The sequence below is a fragment of the Babylonia areolata genome, chromosome 8, assembly GCF_041734735.1.
Source record: "Babylonia areolata isolate BAREFJ2019XMU chromosome 8, ASM4173473v1, whole genome shotgun sequence".
NCBI lineage: Eukaryota > Metazoa > Mollusca > Gastropoda > Neogastropoda > Buccinidae > Babylonia > Babylonia areolata.
The window spans coordinates 401,381-419,629 of NC_134883.1; the positions used below are offsets into that span (position 1 = coordinate 401,381).

General features: G+C 46.2%; 1 protein-coding gene across 1 annotated transcript in view; it reads right to left on the bottom strand.

Annotated features, from left to right (window-relative positions):
- The window catches only part of LOC143284950 (polyamine deacetylase HDAC10-like), a 49,001-nt gene that overhangs the window by 11,068 nt on the left and 19,684 nt on the right, over positions 1-18,249 (bottom strand). The window contains exons 7-9 of the mRNA XM_076592112.1: positions 17,763-17,788; positions 14,904-15,008; positions 128-196 (exon numbers count right to left, since the gene is read on the bottom strand). Of these exons, the coding sequence (XP_076448227.1) occupies positions 128-196; positions 14,904-15,008; positions 17,763-17,788 (200 nt within the window). The remainder of the gene's footprint in view (positions 1-127; positions 197-14,903; positions 15,009-17,762; positions 17,789-18,249) is intronic.

The window sequence follows — 18,249 nt, forward strand, 5'->3', positions numbered from 1 at the left end:
CATACTCACAAACACACATACTCACTTAGCATGCACTCATACACGACAAAACACATACACATTATCACATTTTAGCACACATGCAAAACACAACAGTCACAGAACAAGGCAGACAAGCCCCATTTACCTGGGGTCGTTGTAGAAGTCGAACTGAGTGCCCTGCCCGTGATGTACATCCCAGTCCACAATCAAAATCCTGAAAACACACAATTCTCGTTTATCATCCCCTCAGGCTGAAGCAAGTCTTCTGCAACAACTGAACAAGTCTGCAATATCCTACATGCAACAGACACTGTGAGTGTGTTTGTGTATGTTAACAAATATATAGTGAATTTATTTACACATATTGTGCGTGTGTTTGTGTATGTTAATATATAGTAAATTTATTTACACATATTGTGCGTGTGTTTGTGTATATTAACAAATATATAGTAAATTTATTTACACATATTCATGATCATTGCATATATTCAAATGCAGATGTGCATTCAAGCGAACGAAGTATGTTGAAGTCCAGCTGGTTAGAGCATTGGACCATCTATCAATTCAATTCAAAATACTTTATTATCTGCTTCAACCAAAAACAGAAAATTTTCTTTAGGCTCACTTAAAATAAAATGCCCGTCAGCAAAAAAACAAACAAACTGACACACCCTTCACTTATCACCATGTACACATCAATTATTATGTAAAAAGAAAAACATGTGGGTAAGATACTATTACATTCAGAGTGTAACAACTGTGTGTGTGTTGCGTGTGTGCCCGCGCGCGCGCATGCATCGTTTTGTGTGCACGCACGCGCGCGCATGTGTACGTTTCAATCATTATAAAAAGAAGAATATTCAGTAAGATAATAATAACATTTAAAAAGACAAATGCTCATCAACAGATAAAACCGAAAAAACAAAAACAAATGAGCAACTGGCACACCCTTCCTTGATCACAGCATACATATTAATTATCATGTTAAAAGAAAACATTTAGGTAAGAAAACAAAAATTACATTTTAACCCCTAGGCTGCCTGCATGACGAGATAACTCGTCATGGCAAGCATGTATGCTTCGCTGCCTGCATGACGAGATAACTCGTCATCGAAATATTCTGACTTTTCCCTGGTTTGCATTCACTTCCTTGGCAAAAATAGCGGTAGCTTTAGCCTGGGGAATCTCTCTAGATTCTATTCATAGCTAGAAACCCCATCTACGTCATGAAGCAGTCCTTTATTTGAACGTTTTGGTTGGGTCACTGTCCAAGTGTTTGCCTGACTTCTCTCCTCGCTCGCTCAACAAAATGTCGGACTGACGCCGTGCTCAAGACATGCGATCGTGACGAACTAAATCAACCATGATTTCTTTCTTTAGCTGATGCTCAGAAAGAATTGAAGCGTCAATTCGAAGGAGAAGATAGAGATGAACATTTATAGGACGATCTGATAGAAAATAAATGAATAATGAAGAGAGTGGCCACGATGCGACTGTCAGTGAGTGATGCCGGCTGTACAGATCTTAGCAGACGACAGATGACCGAATTAGCAGCAGAGCGATAGTCTTGGCACGCAGCCAACGCGGTCTGATGAGAACTGAATCAAGTGACCGTGTGAGAGGGGTGAGGAGAAGGGGGGTGGAGACTGAGGGGGCGTGGCCTCACATCCATCTTATCACTTGGAGAAGTCACAATGTATTGTGTATCTATCTCTTAAAAAATATATATATATTGTGGTTGTTCTAGTATGATTTTGGGTTTGCAGATATCCATTTGTCCAGAAAATATTATGTTTTTGTGCAAATTACCTGACTAATGTTTGTAATGAACAAGTTGAAAATGTGACAAAAAACAAAACACTGATTTCAAAACAACAGCATGTCACTAAAAATATATAAAATGGGAAAACAGCATGTGTTTTGTATTCTTTATTCATTTACCTTTCAGAAAATATATACTTTTATGGGTCTTTCTCCAATAACAAAGAGCACAGAATTTTTGGAAAATTTATACCCGTTTTTTGTGAAAAAACCCTGGCAAATAGATTTCACTTAAATCTTATTTTCCTGGCAGCGAAAGGGTTAAGATAAAGTGAAATATTTCAATGATATAATAGGAAAATATTCAGTAAGATAATTATAACATTTAAGAACATGAAATCACAGTTGAAGGGTCAACACCGCCACCAAGACTAAAAGCATGTAAAACTCCTTTCACGCCCCTCTGCGGCAAAACAGTAACACTGAGCACGCGCCCACACACACACACACACACACACACACACACACACACACAATGTGCGTGCGCATACACACACACATGCACCCACACACTTCTCCCCTCACCCCCTCCCCTCACTTCTTTCTTTACACGCATGCATGCATACATATAGGGAAGAAAGACAACTGCCATCATAACAATAAACAAATCGCAGGCAATGGAATTAAAACATTATTTGAGCGAATCATTTATCACAGCAACAGCAGAGGGGGCAAATGATTTTTTGTACACATTCTTCTTTGCAAGAGGGATTTTACATCGTCTGCCAGAAGGGAGTTTCTGAAAGACAGAGTTAAGTGGATGAGTGGAATCATTAAAAATTTGGAGTGCTTTTCTGCTAAGTGTGGACTGGTATAGGGTGTTCAGTTGTTGCTGGGGCTTGGTTATGATTTTGCTGGCCAGGTTTACAACTCGTCCTAATTTTGTCTTTAACTTCACAGTCAGTTTGCCAAACCAGGCCACAATACTGAAAGCCATGACACTTTCTATCAGACTTCTGTACACCAGCTCAAGTATGTGTGGACTAACATTAAAACTTCTTAATTTTCGCAGTAAAAAGAGTCTCTGGTGAGCTTTCTTGGCAGTGGCATCAACATGTTCACTGAATGTGAGACTGTAATCAACTATAGTCCCTGGATATTTAAAACTGTCCACTATTTCCACTTGTTTCTGATCTATTATGACTGGATTTAGTGTGTGTGTGTCCCTTTCACTGCCTAAAATAAGTTCTTTTGTTTTCTCCACGTTCAGTTCGAGAAAGTTATCCTTTAAGAGTTTATGACACTAATTTCTAAAAAATACTGTGAAATTGAAAACTCGTCTTTTAAAAGACCTACTAAAGCCATGTCGTCAGCATATTTTACAAGACTGAGAAAAAGTTCTGAGCACCTGATGTCGTTAATGTAGAGGGAGAAAAGCAAAGGGGATAAAACACAGCCCTGCAGAACTCCAGTATTCACAGTAATAATTTCAGATAATATGGGCCAGCCAGAACTGACATTCAGACAAACACGCTGTGGCTGATCGCATAAAAACTGTCGTATCCATAAAATAAGGTCAGATGTTACATCTAGGTCTATAAGTTTCCTCACTAAAATATGATGTTGAATAGTATTAAAAGCAGCGGACAGGTCCATAAAAAGTACCCTAACAGATGTTCCAGATTTGTCTAAATGACGTGCGATTAGATCAATTAAAGAAATTGTTGCATCATCATGTGTCTAGCCCTGTACACAAACTGTAATGGATCCATGTGATCAGATATACATTTCGATAAGTGTCCACAGACAACTCTTTCCATACATTTGGCAATGACAGATGTGAGAGCCACTGGGCGGAAATCTTTCATTTGGACAGCACCAGAAAACTTTGGCAATGGAACAATAGTTGTCATCTTCCATAAGCGGGGCATGAAATGATTATCTAAAAGAAACTGAAAAACACGTGTAAAAACTGGACCAAGCTGGTCAGCACAAACTTTCAACACGCAACCTGACAGGCCGTCTGGTCCGGGCGCTTTGTTTGGGTTGACACGTGAAAAACACCTTGTCACCTCAGCTGTGTCCAGTTCCACAGGGCAAGAGACAAGTGACTGACATAGATCATCACACTCTGCACGGAAATCATGCCTGTCAAACCTTGCATAAAACCTGTTCATGTCATTGGCAAAGCCAAAGGGGTCATCAGACAACAGAGCTGTGGGTTTGGGGTTTGAATCCCAGTATCAGTACCTGGTGGGATCAGAGTGGTCTGATCTTCCTGATTAACATATCTCAAGACCTGACAATGCCTTATCTCCCTTTATATGTGTGCACATGCATAAGAGCAAATGCACATGTTTAAGACCCCTTAAACCATGTCATAGGTTAGTGGGTTATGGACACATAAATGTACCCCCACAAAGGCTGAAAAAGTCTCTCTCAGATTGAAGGAGGCATCAAAGCGTGCAGACTGGTCCATTCAAGTAACGCATCTGCTGAAAACAAAACAGAAAAAAAGAGAAGCAGATGCCTTGACCAGTGCATACACCCCGCACACTGGTCAGGCCATGAAATGAAATGAAATTATGGTGCTTAGAGCCTCGCCGACCACTAAGGCCATCTCAAGGCTATCGCCGCGTCAATAACTACTACAAGGATAAAAAAAACCCAACCAATTAAAACGAGTCACCACTTCAAACTTTCCACTCCAAAGTTAAAAAAAAAAAACTTCCGTAGTTTAAAACCTTCAAATCTGGTTAAAAATGTTCACTTCTTTTAAGAAGTCCATCAGCGCCCACGGAGGGACATCACGAAACAAAGTCTTCAAAGAAACCACCGTGTAATGTCTGCGTCTAACGTCATGCAGATCCCAACAGTCAAGGAGCACCTGTTTCACGGTGAGAGGCTTGTCACAGGGAATGCATCGAGGGGCCTCCTCCCCCTTCAACAAGTAAGAATGAGTAAAAAAAAGTGTGCCCCGTACACAGTCTGCACAGCACAGACTCCTCCTTTCTGTTCTTCACCCCCGAAGGGAGGGTCTCTTTTAGGTCCGGACGGATCTGGAAGAGCTTGTTGTCCGTCTGGGTGTTCCACTCCTCTTGCCAAAGATCCTTAACGTAAGTGTTCACCTTCCGCTTCATGTCTGTATAGGGTACCAAGGATCTGGATAATTCTTTCTTTACAGCGTTCCTGGCCAGCAGGTCCGCCCTTTCGTTACCACGAATGCCAACATGTCCGGGAACCCAGGCCAACACAACCTCATATCCTTTCTTCGTTGCAAGAGTAAAAGTTTCATAAAATTCCAGCAGTTTGGGATGAGTGATATTCCTGCAGGATATCGCCTCCAGGGCTGACAAGGAGTCGGAAAAGATCATGAATCTCTTTTGTTTCGAAGAGAGAACCATTTTTACCGCCAGAACCAGTGCGGTCAGTTCCGCAGTGTACACCGAGCTGTCAGACAGGATGTGTTCCGTTGAGGGCCGGTCAGGAAAGGCGGGACAGAACGCAGATGCGGCGACTCCGTCCTCTGACTTGGAACCGTCAGTGAAGATGCTTTGAAAAGTGGGGAATTTGTGGCACAGTTCCGAAAAGTAAGTTCTGTAGGCCAGAGAACTGGTGGAGTCCTTACGGTACGAGGCCAGATCGAATCGGACCTCAGGTGTTCTAAAGGTCCACGGAGGGCTGTCAGGGAACTTAGAGAAATCCGAGATGCCACCGACATCCAGATCGGCATTTTCTAAGTGCGGCTGAATGCGGAGTCCGAGAGGAGGTATGGAGTTTGGGTTGTCTGTAAATTTCTTATCGAAAAGGTTGTTGAATACAGCGTCGTAAGCAGGGTTTGTAGGTTCAGAGAACAATTTCAAATAATACTTCAGGGTCAGCTTCAGTCTGCGGTTGGAAAGAGGCGGTTCCCCCGCTTCTGCGTACAGGCTGTGCACAGGGGTGGTGCGGAAAGCACCTAAGCTGAGTCGGAGCCCTTGGTGGTGTACAGGGTCCAACAGTTTCAGGTAGGACGGTCTGGCCGAGCCATATACTACACTTCCATAATCCAGTTTGGACCGGACCAGGGTTCTGTAGAGGTGCAAGAGAGTTCTCTTATCAGCGCCCCAGTACGTGTGTGCCACAACTCGGATGATGTTCAGGGCTTTTAGGCAAGATATTTTCAGCTGTTTAATATGGCTGAGGAAGTTCAGCTTCTGATCAAAGACGACCCCTAAAAATCTGGCTTCCTTGACCACCGGGATGGTGGATTTTCCCAGACGGATTTCAGGGTCCGGATAGAACTGGCGAAAATTATGAAAATGGATGCATTCAGTTTTGGAGGACGAAAATGTGAAGCCATTCTCCTCTGCCCAACACTGGATTTTGTTGACGCAGAGCTGAAGCCCTCGCTGGATGCTGGCATACGTGCTGCCGGTTGCATATAAGGCAAAATCGTCCACGAACAGCGAGCTGTCCGATCCCTTCTGAACGGATTGAACGATGTCATTAATTTTGATGCTGAAAAGAGCCGGTGACAGGATGCTCCCTTGCGGGACACCCAGCTCCTGCTCATGAATGTCGGACAGGGTGGTGCCGACTCTCACCTGGAATTGTCTGTCTTGTAAAAAATTGTGGATGAACTGAGGCAGGTGTCCTCGGAAGCCGAGCTTGTGCAAGTCCAAGAGAATACCAAATTTCCACGTGGTATCGTAAGCTTTCTCCAAGTCAAAAAATATGGCCACCACATGTTGTTTGTTCACAAAGGCATTTCTTACAGTGGTTTCCAGACGAACCAGATGGTCAACGGTAGAGCGATGCTTGCGGAAACCGCACTGTTCTTTCGCCAGAAGGCCGTCGGTCTCTAGTTTCCACATCAGTCTACCGTTGACCATCTTCTCCATCAGTTTGCAGATGCAGCTGGTCAGTGCAAATGGGCGGTAGTTGGAGGGGTTCGAGGGGTCTTTTCCCGGTTTCGGCAGCGGGATTATGAGGGCTTTCCGCCAGGAGGGTGGAGAGAAGCCTGTGACCCAGATGTGGTTATAAACTTTAAGCAGGGTGTCCACACAGGTTTGGGGAAGGTGCTTTAAGAGTTTATAATGGACCTCGTCCATTCCTGGACAGGAATCCGTACAGGTCTGAAGGGCAGATTTAAGTTCATTCATTGTGAAAGGAAGGTTGTAATTCTCTGTGTTGTCGGAAAAGAAGTTACATGGTGTTTTTTCTGACAGGTTTTTGGTTTTAAGAAACCGAGCAGATTTGTTAGCAGATCTCGAGTTCTGTTCAATTGTGGAAGCAAGCAAATTGGCAACTGCTTTCTTCTCTGTGACCAGAGCGTCTGAAAGTTTAACCTTCACCGTACTTGGTTATTTTCCCACTTATCCATATTTTGTGGGTCTCACAGACCCACACTCGCTAAAGAAGGAATCCAGAGCTTACCCCCTATTCATACATCGTGGGTCTGACAGACCCATACAAATTAATGTGGGCTTTTCCAACTTCAATAGACTGAGCAACACGTTCCTGTCATCAGATCTTTTCCCACCCCTCTTCCGGCCAATCAATAGCAGCCTCTGTATATGTGTGTCTGTGTCTGTGTGTCTGTGTGTGGCAGCCTCTGTATGTGTGTGTGTGTGTATGTGTGGCAGCCTCTGTATATATAGATATATATATATATATATATATATATATATATATATTTGTGTGTGTGTGTATTTGTGTGCGTGCGCGAGTGTGTAAGTATACACGTCAGGAGAGCTCTGTGCGCGCGCGCATGTGTGTGTGTGTTCGTGTGTGTGTAGAGGATGAGGTATGTGTGTGTTTGCATGTGTACTGTAGGAGCAACGGAATATTGGAATGTGCGGGTGTACACACACACACACGCACACGCACACGCACGCACGCACACACACACACACACACACACACACACACATATATATATATATATGTCATCGTCAGGAAAAGGGATAGGCAAGATGTACGTGTAACAAAGACCATGAGCGGCGCCGAGAGTTGGACAGACCATCCCCTTGTAGTCTCGAAGCTGAATATTCGAATCCAGCCCAAGAGACGCCCCCAAGGCCAGAAGGCTCCAAAACGGCTTAACATCGCTAAGCTGAAAAACATCACCATCAAACAGTCCTTTGTGGAGCTGCTGGAAGATCGTCTGGAATCCGCCTCTCTGGACAACCAGAATGTGGAGTCTGATTGGAGGACCCTGTGCGAGCTGATCTATAGTACAGCTTCAGAGACCCTGGGACCCATGACCAGAAAGCACAAAGACTGGTTTGATGAAAACTGTGATGAAATCAAGCAGCTTCTGGATGAGAAACGCCGTCTGCATCAAGCCTATCTCAGCAACCCAAAGTCCACATCAAAAAAGGATGCGTACGATGCCATCCGCAGGACTGTTCAGCAAAAGTTACGCCAGATGCAGGATAAGTGGCTGAGTGACAAAGCTGATGAGATCCAGGGATATGCTGACAGGCACGATATGAAGAGGTTCTATGATGCCTTAAAAGAAGTCTACGGCCCCACATCCTCAGGATCATCCCCCCTCCTCAGTGCAGATGGGAATACCTTGATCACCGAGAAGGAGAAAATTATCGAACGCTGGGCTGAGCACTTCAACAGTGTCTTAAATCGCCCTTCCTTCATAAATGATGAAGCCATAGACCGTCTCCCACAAGTCCCCATCAACGAAACACTGGACGATCCGCCAACACCTCTTGAGACCCAGAAAGCAATCCATCTGCTATCCAGTGGCAAAGCACCTGGCTCAGACTCCATACCAGCAGAGGTCTACAAGGATGGAGGCACTGTGCTGACTGAGAAGCTCCATCAGCTGTACTCACTCATGTGGAAAGAAGAGATGATCCCCCAGGATTTCAAAGATGCATCTATCATTCACTTGTACAAGCGAAAGGGGAACCGGCAAGCCTGTGATAACCATCGGGGCATTTCCTTGCTCTCCATCGCAGGCAAGATACTTGCCAGGATCCTACTAAACCGCCTCACAGCACACCTTGACCAAGGTCATTTGCCTGAGAGCCAATGTGGATTCCGGAAAGAGCGCGGAACCACCGACATGGTGTTTGCTGCAAGGCAGCTGCAAGAGAAATGTCAGGAGCAAAATGCTGCTCTGTTCTCCACCTATGTCAACCTCACCAAGGCCTTCGACACCGTGAGTAGAGAGGGACTGTGGAAGATCATGGCCAAGTACGGATGCCCTACCAGCCGCCGTGGCGAAGTGGTTAGCGTCGCGGACTGACGGCTGGGAGGACGCGGGTTCGAATCCCAGCGGAGGTGGGTTTTTCGGCCCGTGGCCGGCTCCTACCCAGAGTTGAGTGTGCTGTGGGCTTAAATGGGGAGACTGGGACCACACAGTCGAGTGTCATCCACTTCAAGGATGCGTCTTTGGGTGTGTTGCTCTAATTATCTGACCAACACTGCAAGTGTCTGTATCTCTCGGGCCTGGTAAACGCCGGGATATCATTATGACAGGAAGCGTAGAGTACAGCCTTGTCACGCAGTCCCAAACCAAAAGGGACCTCCATAGCAACATCGTCATCATCATCGTCATCCTCCTCCCCCTTCATCGTCATCAATATAAACAAAATAGTCTCAAAGTCTGTGACCTTTCATGCCCTGCTCTCATGGTGACCTCAGTTTCGATACCCCTCCACTTCCGTGCTTTGGGTGAGTCCTGTCAATGTCGTCAGTGTCGGCAGATTCATGGGGGGGCTGTTGTTTGAGGGACGTGGTGGCGGTCTCCACTCTGGGAGAGACGCTCGCTCAGTCTGGCTCCGTGACTAAGCCATTATTGTCGTTAGTAGGGGGCTTAGTAGGTGGTGTCCTAAGTACGTTAAAACAGAACAGGCACCACTGAACACCACTGAAGTGACTCAGCAGCAGTGCAGGGTCTCCTCTGGTGTGTGGCCTCCAGGCGACCTAACATCGATGGTTCCCTGTGGACTGCCGACGCTGGGACTGCGACGGACGAACCCGGGTGTGGCCGTGTATGGGGGAATCTAAATGAGCGGCGTGGGAGTAATGCCACTGAAACGGCGCAGATGATGGGGCAGCAAAACAAAAAAACAAAAACAAAAAAAAAGTACGGATGCCCTCGGAAATTTATTTCCTTGGTCAGCCAATTCCATGAAGGCATGCAGGCTCGAGTCCAGGACAATGGCGAAACATCTGCTCCTTTTGCTGTCACAAATGGTGTCAAGCAAGGCTGCGTCCTGGCTCCAACGCTGTTCAGCCTCATGTTCTCTGCAATGCTTACTGATGCCTTCAGAGATGGCGATGTTGGAATCGACCTAAAGTATCGAACAGATGGCAAGCTAACTTGATGGCAATTAATAAACTTGATAATCATCAAAATATAACTTGCCTGAGGCAATGACACCGGTAGCCTGCTGTACTGTTGTGTTCTCCGTGAGAGCCGGATGCGATGTGCCAGCCAACTACAGAAGCAGTGAGGTAGCCTATGTGTCATCAGTCATGTACGCACAATCACTTCGTTCCACGTAGTACAAAGGGATTATTGGTTTGTTCCCTTCTTTTGCGAGTATGGGTCTGAGAGACCCACGAATTACGAATAAGGGTACTTAGTGTTTTCTCTTCTTTGGGGAGTATGGGTCTGTAAGACCCACAACGTAGGAATGCAGGTAAAAATTTTCACAATTACGTAACTGATTAACTAATCAGTTAAAGTGTACATTAATTTACTAAAATGATGCATATGTTGTGACAACAAAAGTCATGAAATTTCAAATTAATCGGACACCAAATATATTTTAAAGGCATTTTTTAAGGCAAAAATGGGTCTGTCAGACCCACAAAGTACGGTGAAGGTTAAGATGATGAAAGGTTGGGCATACGTTTTTGCCCTTAATTCTTTTTAAAACCCTCCACACTTTCTTCTTGGGTGTGTTGGAGGTTAAGGAAGAGCAAAAATCTCTCCATGACTTCCTCTGGCTCTTTTTAAAAACATACCTGGCTTTCGCCCTCAGCTGTTGATGAGTTTGAACGCTATCGGTCTCCGGTCTCCGAAAGATGCGTCGCTGCGCTCTCTTCCGAGACTTGCGGGCCTCCCGACATTCCGCGTTGAACCAGGGCGTTCTAGGGACCTGAGGCTTGGAGGTAGACAATGGGACTGCTGCTTTGGCGCAATCTAAAACGATCTGAGTCAGAGTGTCAGCAGGGTCCTTGCTTTTCAATACTGTTTCTTCCTGCAGCTCCGCTCTTATCTTCTTGGTAAAAAAAACTCCAGTCTGCTTTGTCGTAGTTCAGGCGGTCAGGCAGAGAGTCACCTTCTCCATCTGTGGGGCGGAGGACGACAGGAAAGTGGTCACTCCCGTGCAGATCGTCGTGCACTTTCCACTCGTAGTCCAGGACCAATGATGGATCGCAGACCGACAGAGCTTTCCAGAGGTCAGATGCAGGTAAGTGGGAGACTTGTCGTTAAGACAGCACAAGTCCATGTCAGAAAGAAGGTTTTCCAAGAGAAGACCTCGGGCTGATGTCATCTCACTTCCCCAGAGCGGGGAGTGTCCATTGAAGTCGCCCAACAGTAAAAACGGACGTGGGAGCTGGTCGACCAGGTTCATGAGGTCCTGCCTCAGAACACGGACGGAAGGAGGAAGATAGAGAGAGCAGACAGTGATGGTTTTCTCAAGCGTGACTCTGACTGCCACCGCCTGTAAAGGGGTGCTTAAAAGAACTGTACTGTATAAAAGGGACTTGCGAATAAAAAGAGCGACACCTCCCGTCAATCCCTCTTGCTTCGGTTGAGCGGGTTTAAAAACGGAGTTAAAACCAGAGAGAGATAAAACCTTGCCATCTCTTTGCAGAGTCTCCTGCAGCGCCAGCACTGAAGGTTTCAAAGCACGACAAAGCAGCTGGAGTTCCTGGAAATTGGCGTAGAACCCCCGGATGTTCCAGTGGATCACTGCCATTAAAAAGGTTTTAAAAAAATAAAGCAGCAGCCTATTCCATCGCTACCCCCCTGCTCCTCTGCTTGTGGTGGCTCAAGGTCGGCTAGGATGGAGTATTTATTTTTCGAAATTAATTTTTCCGATTCCGAGCGAGTCGGAATATCCACGACCTCGGCCCCTCCCGATCCCGCCGAGGCCGCAACCCTCCCCTCCTTGAGTTTTGGAGGTACGGGGGGTTTCCGGCTACCTCCGCCAGCCCGAGGGCCAGGCAGACGAGAGGCGGGGCGAGGGGGGCCGGGGGGTGGGGTGGGGCGGGAGGCGGACAACGTGCCTCCGCCCGAGGTTTTCCGCTCCCGCCCAGCAGCCCGTGAGGACTGCCGCACAGGATGGGAAGGGGTGGACACGGCGCCTCCACCCAAGGCCAACAGTTCCAACGAGGTGGGTAAGTCGTCCGTCTGCGTCCCTGTGGACGTCGTCTGGACCGCGACGTCCACCGTCCTTGGTCTGACGACAGAGGCGTACGACGCCTTAGGCGACGCGGCCTCCACCTGTTTCTTTGCCTCAAAGGATATTTTCTTTTCTGTCTTGACCTTCTGGATTTGTTTTTCTTTTTTCCAGGCGGGGCAGTCTTTCGATGAGGACGGGTGGCCACCTCCGCAGTTCGCACACCGGGCTGGATTGACGCAATTGCCCTGGTGCGCCGCCTTCGAAAAGGTGCCACACGCCTCTTCCTCCTTGCATCGGTCTCTCACGTGTCCAAATTTCTGGCACTTAAAGCATCTCAGAGGGGACGGTACATACAGGCTTACATTAACTATTAGGTATCCGACCCGAATGTCCTTGGGGACATCCGGGCAGCAGAAGGTGAGGAAGAAAGTGTTGGTCGGGACTCTGTCCGACCCCTTCCTCACCGTCACCCTGTACACGTCGGTCACTCCCTGAGAGGACAGCTCGCTCTTGATCTCAGCTTCAGACACACCTTTCAACTCCGGGCATTTGATAACCCCCTTTGAGCAGTTGAGACCTTTGTGAGGGGAAACCTTCACCGCCCTATCCACGAAAGTGGTCGCCTTGAGAAGGAGCTGTGTCTGCCTTTTGGACTCTGTCTGCACTAAAAACGCTCCGCTCCTCAGTCTCTTAATGGATTTCAGCGATCCTGCCAGACACTGAAAGCCCTTCTGGATAGCGAAGGGGCTGAGAGCCGACAAGGGCTTGTCGTCATCAGCGCCCTCCATCACAAGCCACGATGGCCAAAAACCAGAGGTCTCAACGACCTCTGAGTCGGAGTCGGAGTCGTCCGTTCCTTGTCGTTGTCTTTTTCCAGAGTTAGGGGGGTGTAGTTTTTTGGAAGTCATGTTGAAAAAAATGTAAATTCATCCCTCCCTTACCCACCCACCATGGGGTCCAACTTAGGGGCCAGGGTCAAGGGAACACCAGCTTGACTCCTTCCAGGTTTTGGGAGGGATATACGACCAACAGTCCAGCTCCAACGTGTTCCCCCCCGATCATGCCCAGCTCCCGGGGACAGAGAACCGAGCACTATGGGGGTTACCTTTGTTAGCCACTAAACTGCCAGTCTTGACCCAGCCCCACGAAGGGGTAGCCAATTGACACACACGGGCCAATGTGTGCCGCCTGTCTTAGGAGAGGTCCGAGCCAAAGGGATGTGTTGAGAGCAGCATGCTCTCTCAATCCCCAGGATCTCATTCCCCTCCATCACAGGTCGCGCCGCACGGCAAACACGGCGGGCCTGAAGAAGGCCGCAGAGAAAAAAGAATGTGGAAAAGAAGGCTTGATGGGGAGCTGAGGACAGAAAAGAGGCAGTAAAAAGAAGAATAGAGAACAGCGAAAGGGACAGTGGGTCACGTTTAGTTTGGGCCTCACTCACGACCTGTTCGGCATGGGAAGCCCTATCAGGGGCATCAGTACAAAACCACCACTTATTCAGCCCTAACAGCTACGATGGCTATGTAGGCTGTCAATTAAGACCTGGGACCAGAGCACCAAACCCCAAGAAGCACTGATGCCCCCGCCGACATAGCTCGCTCGATCACTGGCCACTAAGCCTCCCGACCACGACAAGGTAGTGACCCTCCCGGAAGAGGGGTCAAAAGAACACCAGCCTGACCCCCTCCAGGTTTCGGGAGGGGTCAGGCCATGACAGCCCACCATCATGAAGACAGACTGCACAGACCTAACACACTGGTCAGGCCGTGACAGCCTACCATCATGAAGACAGACTGCACAGACCTAACACACTGGTCAGGCCATGACAGCCCACCATCATGAAGACAGACTGCACAGACCTAACACACTGGTCAGGCCGTGACAGCCTACCATCATGAAGACAGACTGCACAGACCTAACACACTGGTCAGGTCATGACAGCCTACCATCATGAAGACAGACTGCACAGACCTAACACACTTAACGCCTTGAGAGCCTACCCTGGTGAAGAAGACAGACTGCACACACCTAACATGCTGAAGGCCTTGAGAGCCGACCCTGGTGAAGAAGACAGACTGCACACACCTAACACGCTGGTAAGGCCTTGAGAGCCTACCCTGGTGAAGAAGACAGACTGCACACACCTAACATGCTGAAGGCCTTGAGAGCCTACCCTGGTGAAGAAGACAGACTGCACACACCTAACATGCTGGTAAGGCCTTGAGAGCCTACCCTGGTGAAGAAGACAGACTGCACACACCTAACATGCTGGTAAGGCCTTGAGAGCCTACCCTGGTAAAGAAGACAGACTGCACACACCTAACACGCTGGTAAGGCCTTGAGAGCCTACCCTGGTGAAGAAGACAGACTGCACACACCTAACACGCTGGTAAGGCCTTGAGAGCCGACCCTGGTGAAGAAGACAGACTGCACACACCTAACATGCTGGTAAGGCCTTGAGAGCCGACCCTGGTGAAGAAGACAGACTGCACACACCTAACATGCTGGTAAGGCCTTGAGAGCCGACCCTGGTAAAGAAGACAGACTGCACACACCTAACATGCTGAAGGCCTTGAGAGCCGACCCTGGTAAAGAAGACAGACTGCACACACCTAACATGCTGGTAAGGCCTTGAGAGCCGACCCTGGTAAAGAAGACAGACTGCACACACCTAACATGCTGAAGGCCTTGAGAGCCGACCCTGGTAAAGAAGACAGACTGCACACACCTAACATGCTGAAGGCCTTGAGAGCCGACCCTGGTAAAGAAGAAGAGAGGCAGGCCACTCACCTTTTCAGACCATGTTTTTTCAGTGCAGTCCTGGCGGCCACAGCGATGTTGTTGAAGTAGCAGTAACCACAGAACTGCTGGGACATGGCGTGGTGACCAGGGGGCCTGTGGACAATCACAGACAGCAATTCAATGGCTGTATTGTATAGTATTGTACTGTACTGTACTGTATTGTACTGTCCTGAATTATATCAATCTTTGTCACAACAGATTACTATGTGTGAAATTTGGGCTGCTCGACCCAGGAAGAGCACATCGCTATATTGAGAGCGTCAGTTGTTTTTTTCTGCCTATGAGTGTATTTGTTTTTCTATCAAAGTAGATTTTTTTCCACTTTTTTGTTGCTGCATGTTCTTATACATGCGCTAAGTGCATGCTACACACAAAACCTTGGTTTATTGTGTCATCCAAATGACTGGTATCCAGTCCACCACTCAAGGTCTAGAGGAGGGGGAGAAAGTACTGACGCTAGTGGGATTCGATCCCATACACCCAGATTCTCTTGCTTCCTAGGGATGCGTTACCACTAGGCTCGGCCATCATTTCACCATGTTGTGGGGCAAATAATCATGTGTGACAAAGAACCGAGTCAAGCCATCTATACACTGTCCTTCTATCCATAGTCATTTTGCACAACAAAAAATGAAAACAATCTATCATAATTTCAATCGACAAGAGTTTTCAGGTAAAATCATATAATATAATCTTAACACAATTTATCATAATTTTAATCGACAAAAGTTTTCAGGGGAGGGGGAGGGGTTGTTGGTTCACCGATGTCTTTGTTCTCAAGAGGTAGTGAATGCTTCACACAGACCCAAGTTGTCAGGTCTGATTATGCTGCTGTTCTTAAAGCAACATAACATAATATCCATGCTCATGTTTTTATCTTTCATTCTATCTTTTCTAAATCCATTTCTGACTGATACTGGTGAAACAGACCTTCACATGTTTACATAAATCTGCGCACACACACACACATTATGTACACACACATATAAGTATATACAAACGCATTCATGCTTTCTCACTGTAACTTTCCGCTTTCCGTCTGGTCAACCAAGGCAAGTGTAGCATTTGTTATCATAACATTTCATGGTTCAACAGACTGTTATGGCCAACTGCCTGCAGTAAATCCTCTTTTTCTGCTGTGTGTTCCACCAGCTGTAATATGTCAACAATTCATAGCCCGGCTAATCAAGAAGGGTGAAACTGAAGACTTGGCTCTCCAGAGTCCTCTGCAGCCATGATAAGTATTAATAAGAACAGATTTGAATAACTGATAGCAGAAATGTTATTGAAACACACTTCGATTCTTTTTTCATTTGAAATCAAATGTACTCCAAACTGGACTCTCCATCAAACAGCAACCCAAACTGAGAAACAACTGAAGAGAAAAAGCACACAACAAACTAGTAATCTAAAACTCTTTTTTTTTTCATTGCAAAATTTACTTCAGACATATTTCTTTCTTCTTTTAAAAAACTTTTTTTTAACAAGGTGTAACTGACTGATCTGTAGTTTAAAAACATGCATCCTGCTTGCATGGAAGCTTCAAGGATATATCTCAATACATAAAAATTGTCAACATCTCCAGGAGTTTGTGAAAGATCAAAGTCATGTAAGCTGCATCCCTTGTGTGCAACAGACAGCAGGCAACACACTGTGACCATGTCCAGAGACTCCAGTGGGATGCATTATAAAATCTTTGGACAAGATTCCTCAACAGTGAACAGAACGGATACTTTGATTTTGACATTGATGTGCACAAACAACTGTGATTGAATCTACAACTTTTGTGATCCAAACATCAAATGCTGTCTCAATGGTTTTGGAATCAATCACTGACTTCCCGAAAAGATCCCTCCTCTGTGACACATCTGGAGCCGTATTCACCAGACCATCATGCCTGCAGTTAAATGTGTGCCTGCAGGTAATCTGCCTGAGGCGAGGTAAACTGCCCGAAGATTAGCAATATCCAGTATTCAGGAACACAAAAACCTTCCTGCGGTTCTACAAACCCAAAGGCAACTACCCTTACTATCTGCCAAGGGTGACAGCCCACGAAGCAGAGGTAAATGAGGCGAATCCTTTTATTGCGGTCGTTATTTCAAGGGAAAACAGGCGTTTTGTGGAGTGACCGTGTCTTGAATACAGCCTCTAATAGTTTGATTTCATCCTTTGTTCGCTTGGCAGTCAAAACTGAGGTTTTGAGACTGGCAGACATCATATTCCATATGAACTACTTATTTAGCTGTGAAGTTAGTGCATTTGCAGATGATAGATTTGGAATGCCCAAAGTTTGCAGACCATCAAAATTTGTTATTCCAGAGAAATATTTTAATCTGAACACTCCCTTAATTTAGTTCATTTTTGCAATTCGCTGTAAAGCAGGCAAGACAATGTGTCAGAATGTGAAAGTGGCCCCTAGATCTGACATGCTGCTGAATCTAATCGATGCTTCGCCACTGAAGCTTTTTCTTGTTGTTGTCACACTGTGACACGGTGCGAAGTAAAAGAGCATGTGTAGAAGGGAATCCCCCGGATATTTATTTATAGACCACAGGTTAGCTGCCCGAGTGTGCTTTGTGTGTCTTGAATACGAAGATAACCTGGCCTTCAAGGCAAACTAACCGCAGGTCCCTGCCCCGTCAAGGGTAACTTGCCTTCAGGCAAAATGATTTTGTCTTGAATACAGCCCCGGGTTGTACTAAACTGAACCAAATACTTTCCCTTTATCTTGCTTTTAACACGTCCTAGGAAGGATCATGACACAATAATTTACAATAAATGTTGTGTATTATCATAAAGTTTTTTTCCCACATGGATCCCAGCATAGCATTACACAGACTAACCTACCTTACAACAGCCATTCCATTCTGAAGCTGAAACATAATAAAACGATGCCCTTGTTATCAACTCAGCACACAACCTTGTTATTAACTCAGCACACAACCTTGTTATCAACTCAGCACACAACCTTGTTATCAACTCAGCACACAACCTTGTTATTAACTCAGCACACAACCTTGTTATTAACTCAGCACACAACCTTGTTATTAACTCAGCAAACACCACATAAAGTTTACTTCTTTCAAAAAAACAAACAAAAAAACTTTTTTTTCCAAACTAACAGTAAAAAAATTCCACATATAATAACTTTACTTTTCAGGAGGAAGTCCAAGACATTTCCCTGACCATGTCAAGGTCAAAATGATCAGTCATTTTTCTAGGAATTAATATTACATATATCCATCAGTTATATTGAGAACAATAAATCTGGCCGAATGAAATTCAGCCTTGCAGTTTGAGAGACAGAAGTGTTCACAGAGGAAGACACACACTG